General features: G+C 46.4%; 1 protein-coding gene across 3 annotated transcripts in view; it reads left to right on the forward strand.

Moving 5' to 3' along the window:
* The window catches only part of LAYN (layilin), an 86,050-nt gene that overhangs the window by 40,885 nt on the left and 26,797 nt on the right, over positions 1-18,368 (forward strand). For all 3 annotated transcript variants that reach the window (XM_040325398.1, XM_040325396.1, XM_040325399.1), the window contains one exon: positions 4,352-4,509. In XM_040325398.1, the coding sequence (XP_040181332.1) occupies positions 4,352-4,509 (158 nt within the window). The remainder of the gene's footprint in view (positions 1-4,351; positions 4,510-18,368) is intronic.

Raw genomic sequence — 18,368 nt, forward strand, 5'->3', positions numbered from 1 at the left:
ATTCTAGAAAGTTTAACAATCAGCAGATAAAGATACTCCAAACATCTGGTGTTAGCGCTTCAATCATCCCGGCACCATGGTTGTTATGGTGTCAGGATGATTGAAGCAAATTATTTATATTATTACATTGTAATATAAAATAAAATCATTCAACTCACCATAATGCAGAATCAGTGGGAGCCCTGAGCATGTCGCTTGCCACCAGATGCCATCAGGTGCCCCCAGCGGAGTCCCTGCTTACATCAGGTGCCCCCAGCTGAGTCCCTCCTTACATCAGGTGCCCCCAGCGCAGTCCATCCTTACATGCAGCCTTTGTCACATCAAATGCAGCCTGTGTCCCATTAAATCCCCCCCTTCTTCGCGGGAGCACAGCGGCACATGCCTTGCTGTGTGGTATCCTCTCCTGTTGTGTCTCCTTCCACTGGCAGCAGCCACGGAGGAGTCCGCTCCTCATACTTCAGGTTTTCTCTCTCTCGTGCGCAATCGGAGAGAGAAAACAAGAAGTGACATCTAACTCAGATGTCAATGAAACTGCCCGGCCGTATAAATAGATACTACAAGCGCTGGGCGGAAGCTACTCAGCGCATCAGAAAGCGCTGCAAGGCGGGACAAAAGCCTGCAAATGAAGCACCGTGTCTGCAATCTCGTGATTGCATTGATAATTCCCATAAAGCACGTGGCGGGCGCCTGAACATAGTGCAGTTAGTTAAAGGACATTTTTTTTTATTTTTTTTATTTATTTATTTTTGGTGACTACAGGGGGGGGGGTGGCGCCAGGGCTCCCCCTATGGACGGGCCACCACTGCTATAGGGTGAATCTTGTGATTCAATTCTGACCATTTGTAGGATTAATGAGCAAGCTAGTGTCATACAAAAAGAATTGGAAGGGTGGGCACTGCCATGGGGGACATGTAACAAGGACCAAAATTAAAACAGTATCTCTCTTTTAAAAACAAAAAAAAAAATATTGGATATATTTTATAGCAGAAGGTAAAAAATTAAATTATGCTATAATAGTGTAAATTTGCTTTCCCCTCAAAATAACTCAACACACAGCTGGCAACATAAGTGAGTACAACCCTAAGTGAAAATATCCAAATTAGTTCATTAGAGCTTCACAGGTTGAAAGAGGACTCCAGTGACAACCTGTAAAGCTCTGGTGAACCCCAATGCCCAAGAGGGTTAAGAGAGTGCTGGAAAATAATGGTGGCCACACAAAATATTTACACTTTGGGCCTAATTTGGAAATTTTCACTTCGGGGTGTATTCAGAAAAATCAGAGAAATTTATTCCAGCCCTTTAAACTCTGTTTTGCACCAAGTACAGTATAGCAGTGAATGCCAAATTGATTTAATGTAAGTTTGTATTTAACTAGGATGATTGCCAAACCATAGCTGCAGTGCTATTAATGGATCATACTGAAGTGAACCATATCAAATATGTCTCTGAGCTTTTTTTATTATTGAGATAGTAATTAATGTATTACTTGGTAAAGTGCAATCATGCATTTTGGACATTTATCTGTTTATTAGACAAAATGCAAAAATGAGATCAGTTCATTAGTCCCAATTCAACCAATATAAATTAATTAGTAAAGCAATTAAACAGTGTTTTAAACCGATTTCATGTTTTGCATAACATCCTGAGAGGACAATATAAGACTCATACAATTGGATATTGTTATGAGTACAAGACATCACAACTGCAGACCATAACACAAAGGATGAAAAAATGTGCACAGATCAGGGGCAGAAAAAGGAAGGGATGGAGAAGGGGGTCCAAGCCATCCCCCCCCCGAGCTAGTGCTGACAGCCTCGCCGGGCACCTGAAGCAGGATCCGCTCCTGTACCCTGTCTGTTTTGAGTAGGGGAAGCCTCTCCTCCCTGCAGGGGCATGGATAAGGGGAATATGGGGGTCCACCCCCCCCCTTGTAGAGCCTCTGCAGCACAGTGCAGCAGCTAGTGTTGATAGCCACACTGGGCATCTGAAGCAGGATCCAATCCTTCAACCTTTCAGTTCAGAGAAAAGGAGGCTGCTCTGGTCACATGACCCAGCTGGGAGGGAGGACTTCCCTTACTCAGAACTGTATATATATCTATATCTAGATATACTGTGGGAGAAAAGGGCCGCACTGATGGTGGAAATTTGTACTCCGGGGGGAGGGTTATTTGAGATGGCTGTACTGGGAGGACTGTGTTGTGGCCAAGAATCTGTGTTAGTGGGTAGGAGAGATCAAGACTAGAGGTGGGGGATTTGAGTTGAGGAGGGAGGTCATTTTTGTTATACTTTGTCTACTTATCTGTACATTATACCCTCCTGGCCTGTGTGTGTTATGCACTCCTGACCCTTTTGCTCTGTGAGGTGTACAGTTCTGACCCCTGCTGTCTGTGTTTTACACACTCCTGACTAGAGATGGGAAAACCTGGGAAAAAATGGAAACATTTAGAAAATTCTTTTTTTTTATAGAAAAACTGAAAAAAACAAAACGAATGTGGAACATGTTCTTTTACAATTATACATAATATATCTATGACCTGGTATTCAAACTATATATTATAAAGACCTTAATTAATGGTAAAAGAAAGACCTTAAAGTGATTGTAAACCAGTGTTTCTCAACTCCAGTCCTCAAGGCGCCCCAACAGGTCATGTTTTCAGAATTTCCCACAGATGAAACGGCTGTGGTAATTACTAGGGCAGTGAAACTGATCAAATCACCTGTGCAAAATAATGTAAAGCCTGAAAACATGACCTGTTGGTGTGCCTTGAGGACTGGAGTTGGGAAACACTGTTGTAAACCCTTGTGTTTTTTTTTTTTTTTTTAAATAACAAACACATCATACTTACCTCCACTGTGCAGGTTATTTTGCACAGTGTGACCCTGATCATCCTCTTCTGGGGTCCCCCAATGGTGCTCTCCCTGGGGGTTACCTTGCGGGCGCGCTCCCGAGTCCAGCATTTGCATCCATAGACACAGAATGCTGGACTCGGCCCGGCCTCCCAGCGCCCGCGTCATTGGATTTGATTGACAGCAGCGGGAGCCGATGGCTGCGCTGCTATCACTCTATCCAATCAAGAGCCGAGAACCTCGGACAGAGAGGAATGAGGGAATGAATGGGAACGAACGGGCTCAGGTGAGTAAAACGGGGGGCTCGGGGGGCCGCTCAGTGTCAGAACTTTCTTCACCTTAATGGATAGCATTAGGGTGAAAAAACACAAAGCTTTACAACCCCCTTAATGAAAGATGGCTAACACGTGTACTTTATTGTTAATATCACCCCCGCCCCTTGCAGAGTAGCACTAGCATCAGGAGCATGTGGACATATGCCATAGTCATTGCGTATGCGCCGTGTAGTGTTCGGCTATTTTCGGAGACTAGGCGCTGTACAAGGGGGTCCTTATCCACCGGGCGGAACTTATTCGGCAGAACACTGGCAGCTCCTGCCTTCCACCCAGCCCTATGCTGTTTTCTGACCTCCGCTTTGATGAGCACACACTGGAAGATAAGGGCTACCTAAACAGCGCTGTTTGTATGTGGGAGGGGGGTACACTGTTGGAGGGGGGACAGAGGACACTATTGGGGCAGCTTGATGTTAAGGGGTCAGACAACACTGTTTTGGGGGTACAGAACCCTACTGGGGGGATAAAAGGGCTCAGAGGACACTACAGTGGGGGAGGGGGTGTGAGGGGGCAGGGGACACAGCATGGGGGGATATAGGACACTACAGTGGGGGAGGGGTGATGTGAAGAGGGCAGAGGACACAGCATTTGGGGGTACAGGACACTACTGTGGAGGGCAGAGGACACTACAATGGTTGGGGGGGGACACTGCATTGGGGGGGTACAAAACACTACTGTGGTAGGAGGGGGGCATAGGACACTACGGTGGGGAGGGGTGATGTGAGGGGGCAGAGGACAATACGTTGGGGGTGTACAGAATGCTACTGTGGGGGGAGGGGGGCAGAGGACACTGCTATGAGGGGCAAATGACACTTCAGTGGTGGGGGGGGGGGGGGTGATGTTAAGTGGCAGAGGACACTGGAGTTGGGGTACAGAACACTACTGTGGGGGGTCAGAGGACACTACGGTGATGCTGTCTTTTTATTGGTAGCTTGATAGTTTCTGATTTAAACCCAGGTCACGTAGTTTTTGTGTCTTCATTTAGAAAGGTTAATGGACCAAGGTTTACAAATCTTTTAGTCAAGGAATTTCTAGGAGATCCGCTGACTATATTTCCTGTTTTAGCATTGTTATTAATAAACTCAAAAGTCTGCCTATGGCAGACAAACCACAAAGACATATTTAGCAGAGCAGCTTTTAGCAGAACTTGTAATGTTTATTTCCCCCTGCAGGAATTGGTATGTGGATGAGCCATCATGTGGGAGTGAGGTGTGTGTTGTCATGTATTATCAGCCATTGACTTCTCCTGGTGTTGGTGGGCCTTATATGTTTCAATGGAATGATGACCGATGTAACATGAAGAATAACTTCATATGTAAATATTCAGAAGGTAAGTGCTTTCTGTCTTAAACTGCTCCAGTATTTTAAACTTGGGAGATAAAGTAAAAAATTCTAGGACACATCCCCCCTTCCCCAGGAGCAGCTCCCCTGCTGCTATTACTGGCAATTAATTACTGGCTGCCAATTTATTACATAGCAGGAGTGGCAATATAGCATAACAATGTATTTATTTATTACAGGTACTTATATAGCGCAGTCAATTTACATATATATATATATATATATATATATATATATATATAGTACATTTACAATAGCCCCTGTCTTCAAGGAGCTTAGAATCCAAGGTCCCCTAACTCACACATGAACATATTAGGGCCAATTTACCTTTTGTTTTTTGTTGTTTTGTTTTTTAAGATATTTTTATAGCATTTTTAGAACATACAGTACATACAAAAAATATACCAAAAACCACAACACAGAGTATAGAATGCTCCTATCCCAGTGAATAATGGAAAGGGAACTGTGCATTGTACAGACAGTATACTAAGCAATACGTCTGTTATGGGTATCAATCAAGGAATAAATGTACTAGGGTTTCAAACATCTTGAACATATCAGAAATCAAAGTAACTGTGCAATACAGAATTCACAGTGTATTTTTCATTCATGGCAGTATAGGGGAGAGGTTCAGTGGGCTAGCCAGCCATCTGCCCCATATTTTGCGGGACGTTTTATTCCTCTTTTCGAATATCAAAAGTGAATCATTGACAAGTGTTAACCAAAGATTTCGTGTCTGAGTCACTGATCCCTTCAATGTCAGTAGAAGGGTCTTCCCTGCATAGAAATAGAGAATATGAAGCAGTCTCTTAGCCTGAGAAGGGACAGTGAGGTCACCAAAGATGCCCAGAAGACAATTTTTGGGGTTGACTATATTTGGGAGACTGAGTGCTGAAGAGATGAAGGAGCCTATATTCATCCAGAAGTCTTGTACTATGGGACAATTCCAAAAGCAGTGGATAAAATCAGCAGTTGGCTGCATACCCGGAAACAGTCAACAGGGGTAAGGTGTGAATGATGGAAAATCTTAAGTTGAATTATCCTTTCCCCGACGGAGATAACAGAGGTTTTAAATGTGTCACAGAATTCAGACCAGTCTTCTTCTGTAATAGGAATATCTAGCAAGGCCCATTTCTCTTGAGCTGTCTGAAATCTAGGTTTGCTGCCTGTCATGAGGGCAGAGTAATAAGTGGAGATAAGTTTTGTCTGGTCCGGCAGTTCTCAGGAGTTTTTCTAGGTCTGGTGTCCTGATAAGGCTATCCAGGTAGCCAAATTGTGCATGTACAGCATGTCTAAGCTGGTAATAATAAACTAAGTAGCCGGTACATCAAAGTCTACACGCAGTTGATACTTAAGGTACTTAACTACCCGGACGTCCATCTCATGGGGTCAGGCAGGGAGTATAACTCCTTAAGGGTAGGATTAAACCACAAGGGACTATTGGGAAAAGCCAGCCAGGAGTCTGTTGAAAGCTTTACTACCTTTTGGAATAGGGAAAGGGAGGCGCGTATAATTGACATGCCTGGTCTAGGTTGTGTGCATCCTCTATAGATAATGGTGTGGAGTGTTTCGAATAAGGAAATTATGGCTCCTCAGTAGTGGTACAGGCATTATTAGAATTGGGATGAAGCCAGTCATAAATATTAACCAGCTGAGATGCCAGATAGTAAAGGTAGAAGTTGGGGAAGGCCAGTTCTGCCATGTGTGATTGAAGGCGCAGTATTACTAGTGCTACTCTAGGGGGTTGCCTGTTCCAAAGGAACGCAATGCAAATACTGTCAATACTTTTAAAAATGGATTTGGGAATTTTGCAGGGGGAATTGGCCATGACATATAGTAGTTTAGGTAGGTAAATCACCTTAGGGACATTGACTCTTCCCATGAGATCCAGGGGCAGATCTTTCCACTGTTTGTAATTGGAGCAGAAAGGGGCATAAATTATTGGTTGTATATGAAGATAGTGGTAGTTGAATTGTGATACCTAAGTATCTGAAGGAAGTGGAAACGTACAGTCTAGAGTCTGATTGGATCACCGGTATAGCAGTTTGGTCTAGGGGAAAAGGGATGGATTTATCCCAGTTCACCCGGAATTTAGAGTAGTCACCAAACTTGTTAATTTCAGATAGGAAGTTGGTAAGGGAGTCGTGGGTGTCATCTGCATATAGGGAGATTCGCTCCTCTATATTGTTTATAGGAAGGCCTTTAATTAGTGCAGAGCGAAGAATCCAGGAGTTCCATAGCTAAAGCAAATAGGGGGAGGGGTGATAAAGGACATCCCAGCCCGGTGCCCCTGGTGATCAGGAAGGTCTCAGTAACATGGAAATGTATCTGTATTCGGGTCAGTGGTGAAGTATATAGAAGACGTATCCATGCTATGAGTCGGGGGCAAAACCCATATAGTTGTACTATACAAAATAGATAAGGTCATTCTACACTGTCAAAGGCTTTGCAAGTGTCTAGGAACACAATAACACAGGTAAACGGACAGACATGAGGGTATTTCAGGTTGTGGAATAATCTGCAGATATTCATTTTGGTTGAGCGGCTTGGTTTAAAGCCCCCTTGGTCACTCCCAACCAATTTCGTAACCACCTTATTCAGAGGATTGGCTAGAACTTTGGCTAAGATTTTAAAATCCACATTGATGAGGGATATCGGCCAATAAGAGTCGCATTTAAGAGGATCTTTCCAAGCTTTTAGTATCAAAATAATGAATGCCTCTCTCATAGAGGGGGGGGTACCCCGTCTTTCAGGGCCTCATTATACGTGTTGAGTAGAATAGGACCCAAGAAGTGTTGGAAGTGTGTGTACCATTCAGCTGAAAAGCCATCTAAGCCTATCGTTTTATAAATCTGTATTTGCAAAATTGCAAGGTAGAGCTCTTCTACCGAGAGAGGTTCATCTATTTCATCCCGGTCATGGTTGGACAGTTGGGGAAGCACTGTTTGGCTCAAGTATATGTAAAATTGGATATCAGAGTAGTGGGCCCTAGTAGTATAAAGGTTACGATAGAAAGATAGGAAGGCGTCTGTTATATCCTGAGGGACGTCACTGATCATATCTTGGGAGGTCAGGATCCTGGGAATAGAGATGGGAGTGCGGTCTGGTCTAGTTAGGTAGGCAAGTAGGCGTCCCGCCTTATTGCCGTGTTCAAACGTCTTCTGGGTAACATAAAAGCATACCTTTTTTTTAGAAAGGTCCAGTAGGCAGCGCTTATATTCTCTACGGCTAGGCAGCCATGAGGTTTGCTTAGCTGAATCTGAATCTTAGCATAAGCTGCCTCTGCAACTACCATGGTATTTTCAAGTTCTTCTGTGCACTGTTGGGAATTCTTGCGCAAAACGCCCATGATTGACATAAAGGTGCCTCTCAGCAAAACCTTGGAGGCCTCCCAGGCAGTGGAGGAATCCACAGTGTCCTGATTCGAATGCCAATAGTCAACAATATCTCATCTTCCAGCCAGTGGGAGTTTAAACGCAAGATGTGAGGGCCCAGAGTTTGGCAAGAGGAGGAGATCCACAGACAGAGGGGCATGATAAGATACATTCCTAGGTAGATAGGAGAAAGCCTGAACAATGGGGAATACTTCAGCTGTGGTAATGCCATATCTATGTGAGACATGGGGGCTGATTTACTATGCTCTGTGCGCTGCGCTGGTTCATGCCTTAATTAGTGCGCCGGGTGGAGGCTTAATTAGGCGCATGAACCAGCGTAGCAGCCGGCGCATTGAAAGTAATATGTAAAGCCGCGCCGATCTCCCTATAGAAGTCTATGGGAGAATTCAAAAGTGTTATTATTAAAGGCTAATCTGCAAGTTTTGTCCTAAAAAGTGTTTGGGGACCTCAGTCCTGCCCCAGGGGACATGTATCAATGTTTTTTTTTTCTTAAAAACGGCCGTTTTTTCGGGAGCAGTGAAATTAATAATTCTTAAAGTGAAACAATAAAAGTGAAATATTCCTTTAAATTTCGTACCTAGGGGGGGTGTAATGACAGCATGTGAAATAGCGCATTTTTCCCGCACTTAGAACTGCCCCTGCACAAAGTGACATTCAGAAGGAAAAAAAGCCATTTAAAATTCACACGCGGCTATAATGAATTGTCGGCTCTGACAATTCTGACAGGATTAATTCATAAAACAAACAAAAAAATGTGTAGGGGTTCCCCCAAATTAAATTACCAGGCCCTTCAGGTCTGGAATGGATATTAAGGGGAACCCCGCCGTAAAAAAAAAAAAAAAAAGACGTGCGGTTCCCGGCAAATATCCATTCCAGGCCCTTCAGGTCTGGTGTGGATTTTAAGGGGAACTCCACCCCAAATTTTAAAAAAAAATGGCGTGGAGTCCCCCTAAAAATCCACACCAGACCCTTATCCGAGCACGCTGACCTGGCCAGCCGCAGAAAAGAGGGGGGGACAGAGTGCGGCCCCCCCCTCTCCTGAACCGCACCAGGCCACATGCCCTCAACATGGGGAGGATGTGCCCATGTTGATGGGGACAAGGGCCTCATCCCCACAACCCTTGCCCGGTGGTTGTGGGGGTCTGCGGGCGGGGGGCTTATCAGAATCTGGAAGACCCCTTTAACAAAGGGGTCCCCCAGATCCCGGCCCCCCCCCTGTGTGAAATGGTAATGGGGTACATTGTACCTCTACCATTTCACCCCAAAAAAAATGTCAAAGTGTTAAAAATGACAGTAGCCGGTTTTTGACAAATCTTTTAATAAAATCTTCTTTTCTTCTTCCATTCGGGTTTCTTCCGCTGCTTCTTTCTTGGGTCTTCTCGTCTACATCTTGCCCGACGTCTTCTTCTATCTTCTCCGTCCGTCCTTCAACCTCCTCGTCTGCCCGGTGTCTTCTCCTATCTTCTTCTCCTTCAGCCTCCTCGTCTGCCCGGTGTCTTCTCCTGTCTTCTCCGTCCTTCAGCCTTGTCGTCTGCCCGGTGTCTTCTCCTATCTTCTTCTCCTTCCGTCGGCCTCCTCGTCCGCATCTTGTGTGTTCTCCTGTCTTCTTCTCGGTCCGCCAGCGCTTGAATTTGAATTGCCCGCCGTGTTCCGCTCCTGGGACCCGCCCCCCTCTGACGCCACAAGTAAACTCCTTAGAAGGTCATGTGCGTCAGAGGGGGGCGGGGTCACAGAGCGTCACACGGCGGGGGAATTCGATTTGAAGCGCGACGTCCAGAGAAGAAAAACCCGCCGCAGCTTCCAATTGAAGTTCCCGCTGTGTCACACTCATGTGACCCGCCCCCCTCTGACGCACATATGCCACACGCGGACTTTCAGATGAGTTAACCTGTGGCGTCAGAGGGGGGCGGGTCCCAGGAGCGGGAACACGGTGGGATCTTCAATTTCAAGCGCAGCACCCAGAAGATCAAGAAGATGCGGGACGAGAAGGTCGACGGACAGAGAAGAAGATGGGAGAAGACAGCAAGACGGCAAGATGTGGACGAGAAGACCCAAGAAAGAAGCAGAGGAAGAAACCCGAATGAAAGAAGAAGAAGGAACCGCGGAAAGAAGATTTTATTAAAGGAATTGTCAAAAACCGGCTACTGTCATTTTTCACACTTTTGTCACTTTTTTTTTGTAAAATGGTAGGGGTACAATGTACCCCATTACCATTTCACACAGGGGGGGGCGGGATCTGGGGGTCCCCTTTGTTAAAGGGGTCTTTCAGATTCTGATAAGCCCCCCGCCCGCAGACCCCCACAACCACCGGGCAAGGGTTGTGGGGATGAGGCCCTTGTCCCCATCAACATGGGGACATCCTCCCCATGTTGAGGGCATGTGGCCTGGTGCAGTTCAGGAGAGGGGGGGGCCGCACTCTGTCCCCCCCTCTTTTCTGCGGCCGGCCAGGTTAACATGCTCGGATAAGGGTCTGGTGTGGATTTTTAGGGGGACTCCACGCCATTTTTTTTTTAATTTGGGGTGGAGTTCCCCTTAAAATCCACACCAGACCTGAAGGGCCTGGTATGGATATTTGGGGGGACCCCACGCCATTTTTTTGGGGGGTTTTTACGGCGGGGTTCCCCTTAATATCCATTCCAGACCTGAAGGGCCTGGTAATTTAATTTGGGGGGACCCCCATACATTTTTTTTTTGTTTTAATGAGCAATGACTGTAATCTTTATAGCCATGAGTACTTTAAACTTACTTTTTTTTCACTTCAGAAATGACATCTTGTACAGGGACAGTTCTAAGCACGGGAAACATGCGTGTAAACCCCCTCCCCCCCTGTATGAAATTTAAAGGAATATTTCACTTTTATTATTTCACTTTAACCACTTGTAAACATCCCTTGTAATAGGACTAGTGTGTGGCAGGTCCTCTTTATGGAGAGAGGCGGGGTCAATAAGGCTGGAAAGCATCGTATTGGAGAAAAAAAAAGATCTCATGCTTTCAGCTGCAATCATGTTCGTTCAGCACAGTGGTGTAGTGTATAGCACTTTGACCTAGCAGCAAAAGGGTCGCTGGTTCGAATCCCGCCCGTGACACCATCTGCATGGAGTTTGCATGTTCTCCCTGTGCCTGCGTGGATTTCCTCCCACACTATAAAAACATGCTGTAAATCGGATCCGGTCTAAATAAGCCCTAATATGCAGTAGTATATTTAGGTTTTGTGCTGCCCTAGGCCTGACTACATATCTGCACCTCCTAATAGAAAAATGACCCACCCCTTCCTGTCAAAGCCACACCCTGTTTTTGTATCACCCGCCCAGGAATTTTCAGGGCACACACACACACACTAGTTCTGGGGGGGGGGGTTACTGGGGGGGGAGGGGGTTACTGCCCCGCCTCTGCACTGCCTCCTGGCGTGGTGGCCATCTGTAAGCCAGAGGGGCCCCATAATCTTCTATTGCCCGGGGGCCCCATGAGTTGTCAGTCCGCCCCTGGTTCTAGTTTAAGCACAAATTTCATAGAGTTTTATTGAGAGGCCTAAGAAAATATAACCATGCCAATAGGCCAGGATAGAGCGTTGCTAATATGTATGAATGTGTGTGTTAGAGCACCCCACCCAATGTTAACTAAAAAATTATTAATTTGCAAATAAGTATTATCTGATCATTTTTTTGGGGATGTCTGCACCCCTGATAGTGACAACATTTGTGAGGTGTCTTCACCCTTTCTAATTCAAATTCATTCACTTCCTGTCACATAGCCAAACAGGAAGTGAGGGTAAAACCTTACTAATATCTTTTCTTGGGGACACAGAGATCAATCTAGTTTCCCATTATGTAAATTGCACTCTAGCATTTTGCTGTGTACACCCCAAATTATTAGGGATCTTGGACTTTGGGGTCCATTTACTAAAGGCAAATCCACTTTGCACTACAAGTGCAAAGCAAGGAAGAAAACAAAACAACTTTGCTTCTACAGGATTGGATGTTAAAACCATCAGTGCTTCCTCTCTGATTTTCAGCAACTATGCTTGTACTGCAGAGTGGCTTTGCCTTTACTAAACCCCAAACTAAATAATCATTTGGGGCAGGGATCCTCAAACTACGGCCCTCCAGCTGTTGTAGAACTACACATCCCATGAGGCCTTGTAATGCACTGACATTCACAGACATGACTAGGCATGATGGGAATTGTAGTTCCTGAACAACTGGAGGGCTGTAGTTTGAAGACCCATGATTTGGGGTGTACACAGCAGTGCTGGAGTGCAATTTGCTTAATGGGGACACTAGTTAGATTGACCTGTGTCCCCAAGAAATGACACTGGTAGGGTTTTAACCTCACTTCCTGTTCAGCTGTGTGACAGGAAGTGAAGCCAATTTTAAGAAAAGGGACACAAAGCTCAACCCAAAAAAAAAAAAAAACACAAAGCAGGGGTTCTAACACTCAGTTGGCTTCCCTCAAACACCCACAATTTGAATAGGATTGCCTTGCACTAGATTTAAGCACAGTGCTGTAAATCAGCACGTCAAGCCTGTCCACCAATAGCAAACCCCCCCCCTCCCCCCCCCCCACACAGGCCATGTTTGCAGGTTTTCCTTCATCTTGCACATGTGCTTTAAAAGACAGTCTGGACAGCAATTCTTGATAAGAGAAATCCACAAAACATGTCCTGTCGGGGGTACTTGAGGGCTGAGGACCACTGCAGAAAAAAGAAAATACTTACCACTTTGTCTTTAATTTCCTCGAGATTAAACATGGCAAACATTTCATGATTACACACCAGGAAAGAAGCTTAGACAAAAATCACACATAATTTGTTAGGCCCAAACCGATTTCAGCTGCAGCTGTCAACATATGTAGCATGAAAAAGTAACAAAAGACAAACTTAAAAATTTTAAAGTAATTTTTATTGGTCAACAAAACAAGGAAAGCAAAAAAAGACAAACAAACAAACACAAACAAAAATACATTTCAAAAATCTAAATAACCATAGCTTTAACATCTTCACACATTTTTCATAAAATAAGGCCACATAGACAAATACATCAAAGTGAACATCATTTAAAAATAAACCAAAACCATTGGCAAAATAAAACAAAAACCATGCAACAAACCACATTTGTGTTTAGCAACAGCATTTCTGCCAGCCTGCCCCTTCTGAGGGCAGCTGAGGACTGATCGATCCCTGCTTTTTATAACAGTGCTAGTAATGAAGCAATTGAAATCACATGAACAAATTGCAGTCTCTAGTTTGGGTGAGCTTGTAATTGCGCACACCTGGTATTAACCCAAACCACGCTCTATGAGCATCCAAGTGTTTTTCACCTTTTAAAAAGAAAGGATAATTTTTTTCTAAGTGTTTGAGCATGCTCAGTTCATCACACATGTAGGAACCAAGCTGCAATGGCATGAGAGCTTTTTTTTTTCCCCTGATCTGATGCTTTCCAGCCTGAAGGGGAGGTGTTAAAGACAGAAGTAAACACGCACATTTAATAATCTATTTGTGGGAAAAAAAAGGTTGCCAATTTTGTTTGGGAGCCACGTCGCACGACTGCGCAATTGTCAGTTAAAGCGACGCCGTGCCGAATCACAAAAACTGGCCCGGTCATTGACCAGCAATATGGTCCGGGCTCAAGTGGTTAAAAATTCACAAAACACTAAAGTTAGCCCAATTTTTGTTGATAATGTGAAAGATGATGTTACACCGAGTAAATAGATACCTTACATGTCACGCTTTACTATTGCAAACACGCCTGGAATGGGGCCAAAATTCAGTACTTGAAATTCCCCATAGGCGACCTTTTTTTTTTTCAGGTTACCAGTTTATAGTTACAAAGAAGGTCTAGTGCTAAAAGTCTTGCTCTCGCTCTAACGCACACGTCAATACCTCACATGTGTGGTTTGAACGATGTTTATATATGTGGGCGGGACTTGCGTAAGTCCCGCCCACATATGTAAACACCGTTCAAACCACACATGTGAGGTAGTGACGCGTGCGTTAGAGCGAGAGTAATACTTTTAGCACTAGACTTTCTCTGTAGCTATAAACTGGTAACCTGAGGGGAAAAAAAAAGGTCGCCTATGGGGATTTTTTTAAGTAATGAAATTTGGCCCCATTGCAGGAGTGTTTTCAATAGTAAAGCGTGACATGTAAGGTATCTATTTACTCGGTGTAACATCATCTTTCACATTATCACCAAAAATTGGGCTAACTTTAGTGTTTTGTGAATTTTTAACCATTGAGCCCCAGACCATATTGCTGGTCAATGACCGGGCCAGTTTTTGTGATTCGGCACGGCGTCGCTTTAACTGACAATTGCGCAGTCGTGCGACGTGGCTCCCAAAAAAAATTGGCAACCTTTTTTTTTCCCACAAAGAGAGCTTTACTTTGGTGGTATTTGATCACCTCTGTGTTTTTTGAATTTTTCGAGCTATAACCAAAAATAGAGCGACAATTTAAAAAAACAAAAAGAGTAATTTTGACTTTTTGCTATAATAAATATCCCCTAAAATATATATTCTAAAAAATAAATAAATCCCTCAGTTTAGGCCAATACATATTCTACATCTTTTTGGTTCCCAAAAACTCGCAATTAGCGTTTATTGATTGGTTTTGGCAAAAGTCTCCAAAATATGGCATTTTTGGTGTATTTTTTATTTAACAAGTTATTGCTGCGATCAGCGATTTTTATCGGTACTGCGACATTATGGCGGACACATCGGACACTTTTTTGGAACCATTGGCATTTTTCTAGCGATCAGTGCTCTAAAAATGCATTGCTTACTCTAAAAATGCCACTGGCAGGGAAGGGGTTAACACTAGGTGCGAGGGAGGGGTTAAATATGTTCCCTGGGTGTGTTCTAACTGAAGGGGGGGGGGACTGACATGGGTAAATGACAAATCGCTGTTCATGAAGGGGAACTCCAGACCCAAAAAAAAAAAAATGTGGGTTCCCCTTCAGGTGCATACCAGGCTCTTAGGCTTGGTCTGGAACATAAGGGGTTAAACCCGCGCCGAAAACCAGCGTGGGGTTCCCCCCAAGATCCAAACCAAGCCCTCATCCCAGGCACGCAGTCTGGCCGGACAGGAATGGGGGCGGGGACGAGCGAGCGCCCCCCCTCCTGAGCCGTACCGGACCGCATGCCCTCAACATGGGGGAGTGTGTGCTGTGGGGGAGGGGGGCACTGCCCCCCCACCCCAAAGCACTCTTGTCCCCATGTCGATAGGGACAAGAGCCTCTTCCCGAAAACCCTGGCCGTTGGTCTGAGAGGCCCCTTTAATAAGGTGGCCCCCAGATTCCGGCCCCCCACCCTATGTGAAGGAGTATGGGGGTACATCGTACCCCTACCCATTCACCTGGGGAAAAAAATGTAAAGAAATAAAACACCACACATGAATAAATTAATTTATTAGTCTGCCGGGGGTATTCTGCCGGGGCCCCCCACCACCACATTAGGCCCCGGGCTTCGCCGTCTTTCACCGGGACCCCCTTCACCAGTGAGGCTCCTTGCCTTTGGGGGAGGGTCCCGGGCTTCGACGGTTTCTGCGGGGGGGTGCACTTGCACCCCACCCCCGTCTTCAGCGCCGTAATTCACCGGGACCCCCTTCACCAGTGAGGCTCCTGCCTTTGGGGGAGGGTCCTGGGCTTCGACGGTTTCTGCGGGGGGTGTGCACTGGCACCCCACCCCCGTCTTCAGCGCCGTAATTCACCGGGACCCCCTTCACCAGTGAGGCTCCTGCCTTTGGGGGAGGGTCCTGGGCTTCGACGGTTTCTGCGGGGGGGGTGCACTGGCACCCCACCCCCGTCTTCAGCGCCGTAATTCACCGGGACCCCCTTCACCAGTGAGGCTCCTGCCTTTGGGGGAGGGTCCCGGGCTTCTACGGTGTTTTCCGCCGGGGGCAACACCCGCGGGCTTCTGCGATGCCTTCCGCTTCTGCCTGTCTCCTCCGCGGAGCACAGGGCTTGTCTCCGCTGTCTTCTCTCTTCTCTTCCATTCGATGTTGACACGACGAGGTCCCTGGGCATGATGGGAATGTGATGTCACATGGGTTGAGGTCACATGGTGGCATTACCCTATATAAGTCCATGCCCGCCGCTGACACGGCATGTCAGCGCGGAACCTCGTCGTGTCAACATCCAATGGAAGAGAAGGGAGAGGACAGCGCAGACAAGCCCTGTGCTCCCGGAGGAGACAGGCAGAAGAAGGAAGAGAGAAGAAAGAAGACGGAAGAAAGCCCTGGCTCCGCGGAGGAGCCAGGCAGAAGAGGGAGCAGAGAAGACAGAAGAGAAAAGACCGCGGAGTTGGCGCACCCCCGGCAGAAGACCAGGAAGACCGGAACCCTGGCGGAAGGCACCGGAAAGACCGGGGGATAGGCGCCATCCCCCGGCAGAAGACCCCGAAGTCCGGATGCCCCCCTAATGTAAAAGAGCTTAAATGGGGTGGGGGCATCCGGCGGAAGGCTCCGGAGAGGACCGAGGGATGGCGCCCTCCCCCGGCAGAAATCACCGAAGCCCAGGGTCCCGGCAGAAGATCGGGAGAGAAGAAACCCCCCCTTGTAAGAGAGCTAAAGAAGAAAGGGGGGGCTCCGGAGCAGATTAATAAAATATTTTATTGTGTGGTGTTTTATTTTACTTTACACTTTCCCCCATGTGAATGGGTAGAGGTACGATGTACCCCATACTCATTCACATAGGGTGGGGGGCCGGCATCTGGGGGCCCCCTTATTAAAGGGAGCTCGCAGATTCCGATTAGCCCCGCCCGCATACCCCGACAACCAATGGCAAGGGTTGTCGGGAAGAGGCTATTGTCCCTATCGACATGGGGGCAAGAGTGCTGTGGGGTGAGGGGGCAGTGCCCCCCTCCCCCACAGCACACACTCCCCCATGTTGAGGGCATGCGGTCTGGTACGGCTCAGGAGGGGGGGGGCGCTCGCTCGTCCCCACCCCCATTCCTGTCCGGGCCAGACTGCGTGCTTGGGATGAGGGCTTGGTTTGGATCTGGGGGGGGGACCCCCGCGCCGAATCGGCGCGGGTTTAACCCCTCACGTTCCGGACCAAGCCTAAGAGCCTAATGTAGCCCTGGAGGGGGACCCGCGCCGATTTCAAGTTTGAAATTTGGCGCGGAGTTCCCCTTCATGGCTGAAAACAGCTCGGAGATTCCCGTGCGCCGCGTCACGCAGCGCATTCACGGGTACGCCGCTTGGTATTTACCAAGATTTTCACGGCGTACTGACAAGGCGCACGGGAAGCGCCGAAATTTCTCTCTGCGCATGCCCAGTATGCAAATGAACCTCCCGAGGTTCAGGCGCACTGTGCAAGCGTACGGGGATCTGTTTTCAGAAAACACTTTCCCTTTCAATTCAGCCCGCCAAACACATTCAAACACATGTCACTTCACTTCCCCTGCATCCCCCCACCTCCCCCCTAATAAACTCCCGCCCAAACCCCCGCAATTTACATTTCAATGTGCCGTGCGCCAGGTCTGTACTGGTGCAGAATGCACCCTCTCCTGGGCGCACGGAGCACATTAGTAACTAGGGAAATACACTGCACTAGCAGCGTATTTCTTTAGTAAATGGCAAAACGGCTGCTACTCCTGCTTTTACTCCATGAGTCATGGAGTAAAGGCTTGGTAAATCAGCCCCATGGTGTCAAAGGAATCAGAGTGGTAGGAAAAGTGATGCTCATCTGGGTGCTTCTACCACTATATCGCATACACTTGGGTCCAGTCAACAAATGAGAGATAGGGCCTCACACTCAAGCGGTCCATGGCAGGGTCAAGTACAGCATTAAAGTCTCCAACGTATAGTAGTGGACCAAGGGATGGAGGAGGGACATGTATGTTAACTAGTGTAAAAACTGTAGAGAAAATACAAATATTAATTATAATCTCACATCTGAGTCAGTCTTGACCATCAGAATGTCCTTTGGGAGGAACTTTGCTAGCAGGATAGAGATCCCATGGGAGTAGTTATTGTGTGTGACGTATTACTGTGTAGCCAGCCAGAGACACTTAAGGGACCGCAGTTTTGCATTGGTGAGGTGGGTGAAGACAGATAAAATGGGGTTTATTTTTTTTAAGAAAGGAGAATACCAGGGACCACTTTTGTGGTGAGTTCAGACCCCTGACATTCCAAGAAATCTGTTTTAACGTTTTAGCCATAAAAAAACAATACAAAGTATAACAACACATGAAAGGTCATGAATAAATGCAATACGATATATATTACATTGCTCATAGTAGAAGCTGGGATGAATGTGCAGTATCATCAGAGGAGGAGCACCAATAGGAACATAAAAAACAGCATAAAAAAACATAAGTCCAGTCATTCTCAGCAACTAGAATGTGAGAAGGGCTTAAAGAAAAAAACAACAAAAAAACCCTACCCCCCAACCCTGATCAACCATTCCAAATATAGTGAGTTTTGGTTCCCTAAACAGAAACCCCCACAGCAACAGTT

Source organism: Rana temporaria, chromosome 10, assembly GCF_905171775.1.
Source record: "Rana temporaria chromosome 10, aRanTem1.1, whole genome shotgun sequence".
Lineage (NCBI taxonomy): Eukaryota > Metazoa > Chordata > Amphibia > Anura > Ranidae > Rana > Rana temporaria.